The 13088-nt window shown below is 48.2% G+C and overlaps 4 protein-coding genes across 4 annotated transcripts; 2 read left to right on the forward strand and 2 right to left on the reverse strand.

Moving 5' to 3' along the window:
* Positions 1-153: 153 nt before the first annotated feature.
* On the reverse strand, positions 154-2805 carry L228DRAFT_280872 (hypothetical protein; the record flags this gene model as incomplete). The annotated part of the gene is made up of 1 exon (XM_018335837.1): positions 154-2805. One exon carries the CDS (start codon positions 2803-2805, stop codon positions 154-156), a length of 2652 nt encoding a protein of 883 aa, XP_018191201.1.
* Positions 2806-3230: 425 nt separating this feature from the next.
* L228DRAFT_259042 (WD-repeat protein-like protein pop3) lies at positions 3231-4798 on the forward strand. The gene is made up of 4 exons (XM_018334125.1): positions 3231-3326; positions 3390-3411; positions 3524-4019; positions 4075-4798. Exons 1-4 carry the CDS (start codon positions 3305-3307, stop codon positions 4513-4515), a joined length of 981 nt encoding a protein of 326 aa, XP_018191202.1. The 5' UTR covers positions 3231-3304; the 3' UTR covers positions 4516-4798.
* L228DRAFT_280874 (protein kinase) lies at positions 4700-7871 on the reverse strand. Its single transcript, XM_018335838.1, has 9 exons — positions 7614-7871; positions 7415-7552; positions 7252-7362; positions 7054-7200; positions 6630-7003; positions 6279-6573; positions 6017-6220; positions 5792-5964; positions 4700-5739 (listed from the first exon to the last, which is right to left on the reverse strand). The coding sequence occupies exons 1-9, from the start codon at positions 7734-7736 to the stop codon at positions 4905-4907; spliced, it is 2400 nt and encodes a 799-aa protein (XP_018191203.1). The 5' UTR covers positions 7737-7871; the 3' UTR covers positions 4700-4904.
* Positions 7872-9693: 1822 nt separating this feature from the next.
* On the forward strand, positions 9694-12583 carry L228DRAFT_266109 (hypothetical protein; the record flags this gene model as incomplete). The annotated part of the gene is made up of 5 exons (XM_018334812.1): positions 9694-9800; positions 9852-10059; positions 10123-11138; positions 11193-12441; positions 12518-12583. The coding sequence occupies 5 exons, from the start codon at positions 9694-9696 to the stop codon at positions 12581-12583; spliced, it is 2646 nt and encodes an 881-aa protein (XP_018191204.1).
* Between the last annotated feature and the right edge of the window lie 505 nt (positions 12584-13088).

Consider the following 13088-nt stretch of genomic DNA (forward strand, 5'->3'; position numbering starts at 1 on the left):
GGTGAGTAAAGAAAAAAAAAAGCTTGATCTCTCCACCCCTTTCCGCCATTCTTTTGCTCCTTACTGAGAAAGGCCTTTTGATTTGAATTGAGAGCAGCGTCAAGATGGGCAGCTACCGAATGCTCGCGGCTGAGACGGAGCAAAGGAGGCAAATCAGGGAGTTCCAAAGAGCGCCTTCTCAAGCTCCTCGCTCAAAAGCTGGTCCGAATCGTCTACATCTCCTTCTTCGTCCAAGTGAGGCTGCCCCTCGTCATTCTCGGGCTGAGGCTCAGACAGCTCCATAGCATCAACTGTAGCTTCAGGGTCTTCATGAGCTTCGCCCTGTTCGGGCTCCTGGTCGAGGTCCCGTACACCAGGACTCGACGCTGCCGCCGCTGCCGCCGCCGCCTCCCTCGCCTGTTGCCGGATAGACTCTTGTGCCTGTCTCCGTCTAAGTACGACTGGCGCGGCTGAGTAGGCTTTACCCAACTGGTGGTCATATTTGGCGCTCTTCGTCATGTGGTTGCGGTCTAGCCAATCATAAGTACGTTTTTGAGGATTTGAAGCTGGCGGTGAGGGTGCAACGGGCTCAGGAGCAGGGGCAGACTCGGTCAGGTCAATGGTCTCGACAGTAGAACCCGACGCCTGAAGTGTACTATTGTTGGAAAGACGGTCATCGACGTTGAGGCCGGGCTCCGTTGCCGCAAGATTATTTTCAAGCGGAGACTTCTCGACTAGCTCTTCATTTATAGGCGCCGGATTCATGGAGCTGTGAGGATCAACGGCCAATTCTGAAACCTGAGGCGCCATTTGGCCATTCAAGCCGCCAAGATCAGAAGAGTTTGCAGTTCCACTGCCTGCCTGTCTCAAAGACAAAGAGGTAAGCGCAGATCTCGATGCTTCTCCGGTTGAGGTGGTCGGGGGCGACGCCAGCAAGGCAGGGTCAACCTGGCTGGACGATTGGGAATCTGCGCCCTGTTGGTTGAGTCCGTCTGGAGTGCTGGTTTCCTGCCTCAAACTTGCGACCTCTCTGGTTTTTGCCTCCAATTCGGCTCTCAAACCATCGACTTCTTCCAGTAGCATGGTTAAACTCGTCTTGCCACCTTGGCTGATCCGAGGGACCGACCAGTTGACCAGCGCCAGCTGGGCTTCGTCCTTAGCCTTCTTCAACTCCTTCATCTTTTCTCTACTGGCTTCCAATTGCTCACTGAGGCTGCAATTCTCCTCTCTAAGGGCTTCGACTTCGGAGATAGGAGCTTCGATAACGGGGCCAGGGATATCAAAAGAGGCAGGGAAATCAAAAGAGCCAGGAAGTTGCACACTTCCACTTGCGTCGTGGAAACGTGTAGTGCCATAACTATCTGGCGTGTAAACCCTAAACTCACGCCCTTCATCAGTCATGTGGACGGAGTGTGAGAGTCTTCCGAATTGAGTAGCCACAGCTGCGAGTGAAGGTCCTGCCATCTCGATAAACCGCAGCACCTCTTCTGCTAAGTACGGATGTTCAGCGCTCCGAATCTGGAGGCAGTACAGAATAGATCTGAAAGTATCACGAAGGGCTGGAGTCAAAGGGAGGGATGTGACATCTGTCGGAGAAGGGGTAAATGAAGCGCCAATAACAGGTCCAGTACTCCTGTCCTGGAGTTGAGAATGTTCAAATGAATTCGAGACGTCTGAGATCGAGTCACAATCAGAATCCGACTCAGTGTCGTATTCCTCCAAATTTTCGGCTTCGGTTAAGGGAGGATTTGAAGGAGAGGGACTGCGGTGTTCCAGTGAATGAGCCAACTCGTCGTTTGGCAGGGCAACCTGTACGGGTTCGGTGTTTCCTAGAGAAACCTCGCTCATCTGCGGCCTCATAATGTCCATTGCAGACTCTGTGTCTTCGTAATCTGCAAATTGCGATAGGTACTGTAGGGCTGACAACCCGTCTTCGTCCAACGCCAATTCTTCGCTCATACCAAATACAAGTCCATCATTTCCAAATTCAAGAATCTCGTCCTCGCTTTCCGAACTTTTCACACCAGATTGAGAGGACTGTGCGAGTTGCTCTGAACGGGCTTCGTTGTCCAGAACAATGGACTGTTCGCCCGCTCTTGGAAATTCAAGACGACCATTTGACACGGAAGGCTCGTGGTTTCCTTGGCTAAGGTTCTCGTTGTTTTCCCACGGTACTTCCGATCCATTCAAACCAATATGCTTATCGTCTGAACCAGCATACCTCTGGAGGCGTGACAACTTGGTATCAATATCGGAAGAATTAGATGGATCGTCTGACTGATTCTTCACGCCACCGGCGATACCAATGCCATTCTCATCCTCGAATGGAGCTATGAGCTCGTGCGCATGGCTCCGCGCTGCGTCGTTTTGTTCGGGTACAAGAGATTGGTCCACATCGTCCTCATCGCAAGTGCCATCATAGCCATAACGCCGACGAGACTGGCCAATATTAGCAACACCAACGAAGCATTGAATACTAGAGCCCGCAAGCGCCTTAAACGCTTTTCCTTTGGCAGAAATACCACCACCTCCGTTCACAATAATCTCTCTCAGAGGGGTCGAGCTATTGATAAGTCGATCTTTCGGGAGCGTAGAGATTCTGTTCAAGCCTTCGTAAAGGCCAGACTTGGCAGCTGGGAGACATGACGGCCCATGTCCGCTTTGTTTCGCTCGTCGTTCTTGGGATGTACGCGGGTTCGAAGAGCTATCGAAGGAACCGGACTGTGAGTCGGGATGATGTGTAAGTCCCAGAGCTCTACGTCTTTCTTTGTCCAAGCAGGACGCATCTGAAGAAGCATAAATACCTTCCACAGAGTGGCTCTCCATCTTCACAAGAAGAGAGGCCACACCTTAGCAAGCTTGCTAGGTTCGGTCAAGTCTCAATTTACACCAAGCTGGTCTAGGCAGATGTAACAAATACCATAATACGCAGCAAGGATATCTTTCACTGACTTGAGGTAGGATATAGGATGCTCACGTTTTCAAAGTGTCAAGAAAAATGGATACTTTGGAACGTGAGGGTCAGGACTTGAGGGAGACAGGAAGCTCCAGCGCGAATCAAAACAATTTCAATCACTAAGTTGGCGTCTCAATATGCGTGAATCGTTGCCGGGAAGATGCGGCTCGCTTCGCACACCTCGTTGTGGGTTTATCACAAGCGACTGACGCTAGTCCTAACTAGTGCTTAAGCACCTGCAGCTCATGGCTGCCCCAGATCGTCATTTGCTTCACATCTCCTGGTCACTCTACTCAAATTGTCAAATATTTCTTAAACCCCCGCCGCCTCTCCCCAGTTGAAGCTCTGTCAATATCTGGATCAGGAGCAATGAGTGTCATTTTGTGTACAGGTAAGTTGACAATGGTCCCATCCCTTTTGCTGAACACTTGGGACTAATTTATATACACTCTAGCTGGCTACGATCATACAATCCGGTAAGCTAATGAAAATGAAATGTAAAGGGAAACGCTCTTGCGTTTGCCTTTTGCTCTCTAAATTGAAATGTTTTCTTTTCATTCAATGTTTTGTTTTCTAATTGGATCTTAGCTTCTGGGAAGCTCTTTCTGGCATTTGTTCGCGCACCATTCAACATCCTGATTCGCAAGTCAACCGTCTATGCATTTCTCCCGATAAACGTTTCCTTGCAGCTGCAGGCCATCACTCAGTGAAGCTCTATGACATCAAGTCAACGAATCCTAATCCTGTTCTTACTTTTGACGGTCACAGCAACAATGTGACCGGCGTGGCCTTTCATTGCGAAGGAAAGTGGATGGTGACGAGCTCAGAGGACGGCACCGTCAAGATCTGGGACACTCGTTCAGGGAGCATTCAACGCAATTACAGCCACGGTAAGCCGGTCAATGATGTCGTGATTCATCCAAACCAAGGAGAGCTTATAAGCTGTGATCGCGGAGGAAATGTACGAATCTGGGACCTTGGGGAGAACAAATGTACTCACCAACTCATCCCGGAAGATGATGTTTCGGTAGCAAGTGTAACGGTTGCAAGTGATGGTTCAATGCTCTGTGCTGGGAACAACACTGTAAGAATCTATCTAGCATTTGTCCGTTTTGAAGTCATTGCTAATTCGTTTACAGGGCAATGTCTACGTGTGGCGCATGATCCAAAATAAGGATGTCACCTGTCTAGTTCCGGTGACCAAGTTTCTTGCGCATCATCAGTACATTACTCGCATCCTGCTCTCTCCTGATGTTCGTCATTTGGCCACTTGCTCGGCAGATCATACTGCCCGTATTTGGTCCGTCGATCCAACCCATCCTCACAATGTGACGAGTGCAGATGCATTACCCGCCAATCGCGAGCCAAATGCATTTCCTCTCGAAACAACTCTCCATGGCCATCAGCGATGGGTATGGGACTGCGCTTTCAGCGCTGATTCCGCATATCTTGTTACCGCATGCTCGGATCATTATGCAAGACTGTGGGAACTGAGCTCACAATCTATCATCCGCCAGTATAACGGACACCATCGTGGCGCTGTGTGTGTGGCGCTAAATGACTACTCCGAGATGCGTTAACCAATCCTTCCTTCTGCATTGGCGTCAAGCGGGTCTATACTTGGGAGGAGTTTTGGGTTCAATTTACTCTGAAACATTGTTGATTGACATTTTCTTGTTCATCGAATCTACTCCCGTGGAGGAGCTATTTCATGGTGCACATGTCGCGTGGGAGCTAGATAATGGGGATGTTTAACGACAAATGCTTTTTTCTACTATCTCAATACATTTATTTTCTAAGATACAAGAAAATCTACAAAGGCTCGGGGATATCTAGTGACAGGGAGAATCATAACCAAACTACACGTCGAAAGCAACTACATCTTGATAAATCAAAACTCCGAAATTGCCAGTCTCCGAACTCCGGTATGCAATGGTGCGTGCCTTTTGTCTCATGTGTTTGAAGGGTTCTAATCCCAACCTTCTCCCCAATTGTCTTCATCTCCCCAAGTCTCTTCTTTGGGCTTTATGTCAATCTTCTTCGTTACTGTAGCTTTCGGCTTCGGTGCCGCTGCAGCCAGCCGCTTAGCACCAGGTTCGGACCCGACACTTCCAGTAGTACTTGCTCTTGCCCCACCCGGCCGAACAGTTGTGCTTGTTGAAGGGCGGGTCAGGCCCTTTGGCAAGGTTGATTTGGACTTTGACTTGGTCTGTGCATTGAGCCAGCCAGCAAAGTCCGGCTCACCTCCATCATCATATGCCACCGGTGTGGCAGTCGGCTTGGTGTTCTCAGATTTTGTGGCTGAGGCATCGGGAAATGCGGTGTCGTCCATGTCACCCCAAGCATCAAAGTCATCATCAGCGCTACCCGCTTCTTTCCCAAAAATATCACCATTATTCTGTGTTCCCGAAGGGCCCGCAGCAGGTTCCACAGCAGATGACGGACGTTGAAGCTGAGCTGAGACCGACTCGTGCAATTTAGAGGATGCACCAAGAGAGATAGATGATTGTGCTCCTTCTACTGCAGGTGGCACAGAGCTGGGCCGCCCATCCTGCAGTTTTGAGACAACACTAGGTGTGTCTTGTATATTGCCTCTTGCAGATGATAGTGTATTGGTGAATGAGGAGACAGCCCATCCTGCCCAGGAGCCGTCAGTCTGCGGAGTAGCCATCCTAGGTGTAGCACCGTTGCCAGTCTCAGATGGCTGTGGTGGTGGCAGCATTGTATCCGGAAGAGTTGCACTATACTTGCGAACCCTTTGGAGGAAAACATCCATCGTTTTGTTGGCTTGGTCCCTTATGAGTCTGGTCAAACTATCAGTATAGAAGAAGATATAGGGGATGAAAGTAGTCATACTTCTCTTTGTCAACGAGAGATGGACATATTGCCGGTAGCAGACGGGTTGCACACTCTTCCTCGCTGAAGAGATCAGAGGTAGCGGCCAAAGAAAGAAGAGCCGCATTTCGTGCATGTATAAATGGATCTCGAAGTGAACGCGTGAAGGCTGCTAAGAGAACTTTCTGCCTTGTCTGCATCCAGTGTTAGCATCGACTCTAGCTATTCGATGGAGAAAGACCATACACTAGCCCCGAGATTCTTTGCAATCTTTCCGAGACAGACAGTCGTGTTCGTTCGAATCCCCGGCTGCTCATCGTTTGCTGTCTTTGCTAAGTATCGGAGAAGTTCGCCATTTGCGGTACGATCAGACAGCTTAGAAATGACTGTCAGGACAGCTTTCACTGTTTGTTCACGAACAACAGGTGCTATATCCGTGAAGCCCGTTACCTGCAAAGCATTCAAAATCAATACCAGGAACGACGTTAATGTCATGAGATACACTTACCATTTGAGGAAATATTTTATCATTCACAATCTTTTGGGAAAGATGGTCTATCATCAAGGGCAGATTGTCAAGAAGGCAGACACGAATGGCTCGATCAGGGCTGGTAAACAGTCGAACAATGACTGGGTTTAGTTTTGACTCATATTCGTCATCTGATAATTTCGTGCCAATCTTCATGACAATGGCGAAGACTCTGGCGCCCCCTCCTCCAAATTCTACAGATTTAAGCAATTCTGGCAGGACTTTCATCTTTGTGAATTCCTCTGGAAAATCATCAAAGGCATTATCAAGTTCACTGTACCAAATCTTATGAGCTCAGATGTACAAATTTGGAGGAGGAACAAAACATACCTGAGAAACTCATCTCTCTCCTCAGCATCCTTTAAACCTAGATTTTCAATCCCCTCCGCAAGTCGAATGAGTGGCGTTTCAAAAAAGCCGCCAGTCCTCTTCCCCTGTTCGATGAAGTGTGCAACACTGAGGCGGACTCTGGGATTTGAATTTAAGAGCCTCTTGTAGCTCTGTTGCATAGTTGGGGGAATATTCTTTGTTTGTCCTGCTTGACTGGCCTCTAAGAAGCTGCCATTGAAAGACTCATAAATCAATGTACCAAAATTGTACGAGTCCACTGCATGTGTCGGGTTATTTCTGATACTATCCCATCCAGACTTTGCAACTTCAGGCGGCGCATAGCGGCTCAGTTCTGGGACGAAACCCCCATAGCTCTGGGCCTTAATTAGTTTACCATATCGACTGCTCGGGCGAGGCTACTTACATATATAACCGCATCATCTTCTTTAAGAGAGCTTAAAATATCAAGACCGCCAAGTTTCCATTCCCCGCTTTCGCTTGTAAATACAGAAGAAACCCGAACATTTCCATGGACCGAGGTGGCTTCGTCGTTGATAAATTTGAGAGCTTTCTAAGGAAAGTGTTAAAACCCGTCAACCTACTGAGCCAAAGTGCAACGTACAGAAATAGTGAAAAGACCCCACTTGATGGACTCTGTTGTTAGGCTCTTTCGACGAATGTGCCATTCCAAAGGAGTAATGCGCTCGGTCGCTATGTAAATATAGGTGTCTGTCTAATATATCGGTCAACGTGACTCCGCCCGAAGAATAATTGATTTGACGTACTTCAACAGTCTCTAGCACCTTGATGATTCCCGGGTGGCGCAAGGTTCTCAACTTTCGGACGGCATTCCTGGCCAAGGGAACGTACGCTTTATTGGCGACTGCATCGAAGGAGAATATGCTACAATTAGAGCCGTCCTCCTAGATTTCAACGCAGGTCAGTCCGGATCATCAAGGGAAAGGAGAATCAGGGTATACTGACGCGTTTTGTCCCATTGTGCAGTGACCATACCGACTGACTCACGTCGACTCGATCGCCAAATGAATAGGGAAACGGGGGCCCTTTCGATATAGCGGAGGCTACGGCGGACTTTAGAAAATCCATGGGTTCTGGACAGCTTGAGAACGGCAGCTATGCATCAGAATGTCAAATTCACGTGTCGCTGTGGGAAGAGGAGGTGGAGAGGTCCCCTTTGAAACTATCAAGTGTGAAGGCCGCCCGAATTATTTCGACTGGGCAGTCTAATAGAGACGACAAAACAACAATTGGTCCTCGGTCCAAGAATTACAAGTAGCGAATGAACGAGGGGACCTGGGGGGAAACAGGACAGCCGATACGCGCGATTGACGACAGGCGGTGGAGGATAAGCGATAAGGGCCGCGGGACAGGTCCAGTTAAGGAAAGGCGCGACCTCTGAACTGTTCGTGAAAATACAAGGGAATTAACGACCTACGTCTTTGGCCCTTTTACTCCTCAATCCACTATTCATCATCGCCAGCCCAAACGGTGTGCTCATAATATGCGACTTTAGGGAAATTCGAAAACCCCAGGATGCTTTTTCGAGGTGATCATCATTGATCAACACATTTCAAGTTAGATTTAGGCGCTGCAACGGCGGGAAAGCAACAACCTATTAACATATGGTCACTGAAGTAGAGTCGCGCTACGCGAGCTTCGGTTGATCGCAGGATCGCTGTCCATTCACGTTGCAATCTGCCTTTCGACGGACCTATGTTTGCATCATATTTTGACTGCCGTCTTCGATGGCCCTGGAGCCATCAAAAAGAAGATTTGATGAGTCGATGAGAGGGCAATGGGTAATCAGCAGTCATTTGAATCAGGATCAAAAGACTCCTCTCCCGCACTGAACGCGTCGCGGCACAACTCTCCTATTGCTTCCCGCTCCTCGTCGAAGGTAAGTGAAGCCTGAAATTTATGTGCCTACATTTCCGTTTTTTCATTATTTTTGTCAATATTTGCTCTTTCTGTTTTTTTCGGGGTTCTCGCCAAAGGCTATTCCTTCAAAGTTGTCTGTGATGAGTATATGGTAAAAGGTCAGACTGCATCACGGGGTCATGATGGTTCTCATCTTTTCTTCTCTGGTTAATTATGGACACCGCAATGAACCAGCGCTCCCTCAGCCGGTTAGAAGAGGCGGAAATCTGGTCAGTCTCAATTGCTGGACACCTGCTTTAAGGTAACGCTTTAGTTGGCAAGATGTTCGAATCAAAAGGATTCTGGTTCGAACTCTGAAATTGAAGCGCAAAGCAATGTCATGTACGGTGACAGCGCCATCATATGGGGCTTCCGCTCTCAATTCTTACGGGCTGATGCCAATGGCAAAGGCGTAAATTCTCATAGCTTTCCACCTAGCATTTGAGACTGATCACTGCTAACTAAGCGGCTCTATTCGGATTGTTTTGGGGAGACCGCTGTCAATAATCCACTGGAAAGGACAAGAGAGCCTCTGGCTTCAGCAGATTGATGTCTTATTTGAAACTGAAAAGACCTGAGACTCCTTTGATAGCCACTTTCGTGCTTTTCCCCTTTGGTATTTGCCATAATCGTCGTTTCGGTAGCCAAGCATCGGAAGTTGCTATGCCTCCTGTTCGACTAAAATAGTATTGGGCTGACACTTCGCTATGATCGATAGTGCTCTCTGGACAGCAACTCCAGCGCATCCGTCCATTCCATTCCGCAAGGTTGGTAAATACTTCTTCTATAGTTGTACAGATAGCTAATTTAAATAGACAGAATAGCTAATCAGCATATGAGCCCGCCTCCCTCTTCAGAGTGGCTTTTGCCACTGCCCGTTCCGACTTCTATGCGGGACTGTTGGGGAAATCCATCGGGACCACGGGATTTTCCAACTTTTTATGACTCGGCTCCCTTCCTGAGCAGCAGCGGTCATCAAGAAAATAGTTACACTTCGCCATATTCATCCCATACAAGACGACAGTGGTCACTTGGAGTAAACTCTGGTTGGTTTAGAAGGGGCGCAGAATCCACGATCGCTACGAATTCTAAAGACATGCAATTCAGAATATGTCAAGTCTGCAAAATGCCCCCCATCAGGGAATCAAACCCCGTCCTAAGCTGTTCCCAATGTCACCAATCATTCCATTCTGATTGCCATGTTCCTGCCATCGAACTGCTTCCCAGTGAATGGTGAGTTTAAGCGAGCATCCGGTGTTATCTCGTTTGCTGAACTCCCATTAGTGATGCGCATTTGTGGCGATGCAACCGCTGCACAAGTCCTTCCGAAAACGTCTCAAATGAGAACAGCGACAGACATCTATATGGAAAGCCATTGCCAAGAGTACAATCCCCTGAACCTGTCTGGTCGGATTATCCGGTCGATTTCGAATCTCCTCCGCTTAAAAGGCACAAGACAACCAAAGATCAACGCTCAGGAGGCTTGAGTGATGTAAATAAGGATCCTCATTCTCCAATAAACTGTCATTCGCTAATGGATTTCTTTTTCTGATAGGTTCAGCGCCTAGCTTCAGGTCCCCAACACACGATGCCATTACCATACTCTCTGGGACATCAATCCAGCTACTCTGAGCAGCTACGGCCAGATGACATCCACAGCGTTGGTCTTCCGACACCAAATGGACAATCTTATGAAAGAGACGCCTGGCGATCCGCATCTGTACCCTTTACCAGCCGCCAACAAGTAGACATTGGCTCAAGGAGCGCCCTTTCGAGCCAGGATCATTATGAGATTGCGGCAAGTAAAATGCAATTCACCACACAAACACGAGGACAGTTCTCAGCTGCACCGTCTGTAACGCGCACCACGTCTGCCAACGAGCGTTCTTCGAAAAATGGAATAGATGATTCAAAGGAATTATCCACCGTCTGCAATGATGCTTACCAGAGTTCCCATCCTGAGGATAGCCCCTTTGCTTCACCTAGGCGAATGGTTGAAGAGTCAGCATTCGTACCCTCCCGACACATTGATGGCTTCCATGTCGATCATCTTGGTCGAGTTCCGCAGCCGAACGATGGATTTCATGAGGAGCCAAACACACCTACCCCGCACAGATGGATCCTCTCGCAGCTGACCCAAAATACGGCGGACGGGAAGGCCTTTTTGCATAAAAAGGAACTGTCAGCTAAGAGCCCTTTGCATAAGAGCTCGAATAATGAGTTATCCGGCTTGCATTTTACCGCGATCAACGCGTCCGGATCGATTAGGGAGACTCAAACAGTGTACGATATCGATGAGTCGGAGACAGAAAGCCACATGGACGGAAATCTTCCTTGTTTGGACAGGAAATTATCACTGGCCCGTGGAAGCTTGACAGTCACCGGCAACAGCATTGATGGTGAAGAGGACCATACCCAAGAACCAACCAGTTTGCAGGACTCTTCCGGGAATGAGAGTGACAACCAGCCACGACCAAGCCCAGAGAAGAACAAATTTGAAAGGATTCAGTGCTCCGGTTGCAAGAGTCAAGTTCCATATATCTCAAGCAGAAGCAAGGATAGAATTCAGTGGTAAGCTCTCCTCAGAGTTAAGTTTTTCACGAAATGAAGATTAAATTTTGAAAGTGGAACTTGCAGGACATCAACCTTCCCCCCTCGAATACTTTCACTGCTCAATCCTACGCCGTCCTACTCGGTGAACGGAAGACCTCAAGTGCTTGAAACACCCAGCTCTGCTCAGGAAGTCATTGAAATAGATGAAACGGATCATGGGAAGGACGGATGCATGGATGGAAGGAGTACGCAAGATCCCAATGTATCAGAAACTCCTCGACAACAAGAACGGCGACAGAGCCCCCGCCTTAACGAGAAGAACAATGCCAAAGAGTCGTATTGGAGTTCATTAGATGGTTGCGATGATAATGCTCAATCATCAAGAATGTCCAACACCCCTCCAGCTTCGCGAAAACGGAGGTTGGAAGATATATCATCGGATCCTGAGTTGATCCCCAGCCCAAATGGTGGAGCAATAGAAAGAGAGATCATCGACAAGGAAAATATCGGATCAAGGCCACGGAAGAAAATCAAATTTCTGGATATGAGCATTGCGGGGCAAGTCCCGAACTTTGATATTCTGCGGGGGGAACTTGAAGAAAACCAGGAAGGCTGGAAAGTTTTAGCTCACCAGCGAGAAGAGGCCCTCAGGGTTCAGGAAGAGGAACTTCAAAAAGCACGAGACAAGATACTCGCTCTGGAAGCAAAGGAAGCCGAGATCGAGACAATGCGACTCGAACTGGCTAGGCTCAAGCAGGAACAAATGCGGATATCTCCTTCAAAGATCAGCGAACAAGAACACCCGAATCTCCCCAGGCTCGACACAAGCGACCCGGCCTCTACAGAGTGCGAGGCGCCGCAAACACTTGATGATCCCTCTAGCCCTCAAACAAACGAAGGACATCAGTTTATTTTATCCGGAGATGATATCTCTAAATCCCAATTTCCGGCAGGGTTTGAGACATTCATCAGAGATCCTGAAAACTTGGATTTTCGAGAAAAAGACTTTCTCAAAGCATTCCCGGAATTCCATCAAGACAATGTATGGTTTGATAGGGCAGCCAAGCTCGCGGAGATTAGAGCACGGCCTTCCCGAAAAGAGTCTTTTGGCAAGCGCCTCGCATTTTCCAGAGCAAGTCGTCACGGAAACCTCCATCATGAATTACAACGGCAGGCCCCAGCACCAACGCAGAACGAAAGCTCATCTGAACGCGACCCTAGCGCGAATCGACAAAAGTCCTTCCAAGAGTTTTTTGGTATACCAGAGAAAGTGATACCTACAACCCATGAAAAGGGGCTGGCATACCGAGACGAGGCTCTTGTAAGTCGTACCCACCTCCCTTTGTTACAATTTGCTATCAAGTCTTTTACTGATCTGTATGGGCTGATTTTTCTAGACGTCGAGCGGAAAACTTCGGCGGGCCAAATTCATGCATAATGTTGGACGAAACCCACTCGCGTAAGGCGGGCTGATGAGACGCTGATCCTGTTCGACTTACAGGAATAGGCAAGATAGCATAGTTTAGGAATTATTCGGCGACTGGGAGTTTCAAACTTGTCGCAGGTAAATGCTTATTCAGCATTGCGAGGTGGATGGTTTTGTTCCATTTGGCAAGCGATTGTGGTAGTTGGGAACTTTGGCAACTTGGGCATTTCTTTTATAACGTATCATATTAGCGTGAGCGGCATATCTTTCCCTTTGCGTTTTGCTTCGTCCTCATCATCATCATTGTCATCATCATTCGTCTCTGCAATTTTGAACTTTTCGGATGATTTTTCAGCTTCATGTTACGAACGATATGGATTTATCACTGTATCCTCTTTTTCCTTTCCTACTATATCTTATTCCCGAAACCCGGTTCTCAAGCCAAAAGGGGTTCTCAACATGTTGTATGATGGCAGACGGACAATGTTCGCAGCAACTTGACCTCTTTCGAGGACAAAGACCTCTAGAAGACTAGATCAGAA

Source organism: Xylona heveae (assembly GCF_001619985.1).
Source record: "Xylona heveae TC161 unplaced genomic scaffold L228scaffold_2, whole genome shotgun sequence".
In the NCBI taxonomy this organism is placed as follows: Eukaryota; Fungi; Ascomycota; class Xylonomycetes; order Xylonales; family Xylonaceae; genus Xylona; species Xylona heveae.

What these genes read in the sequence shown, in the direction of transcription:
- L228DRAFT_259042 (XM_018334125.1), top strand. Translation starts at nt 3,305, where the DNA reads ATGAGTGTCATTTTGTGTACAG. An exon ending in GAGTGTCATTTTGTGTACAG is followed by an intron (nt 3,327 to 3,389) that starts GTAAGTTGACAA and finishes TATACACTCTAG; the next exon opens with CTGGCTACGATCATACAATC. An exon ending in TCTGTGCTGGGAACAACACT is followed by an intron (nt 4,020 to 4,074) that starts GTAAGAATCTAT and finishes ATTCGTTTACAG; the next exon opens with GGCAATGTCTACGTGTGGCG.
- L228DRAFT_280874 (XM_018335838.1), bottom strand. Translation starts at nt 7,736, where the DNA reads ATGGATTTTCTAAAGTCCGCCGTAGCCTCCGCTATATCGAAAGGGCCC. An exon ending in TGCACAATGGGACAAAACGC is followed by an intron (nt 7,553 to 7,613) that starts GTCAGTATACCC and finishes GTTGAAATCTAG; the next exon opens with GAGGACGGCTCTAATTGTAG. An exon ending in GAGAGAGATGAGTTTCTCAG is followed by an intron (nt 6,574 to 6,629) that starts GTATGTTTTGTT and finishes GATTTGGTACAG; the next exon opens with TGAACTTGATAATGCCTTTG.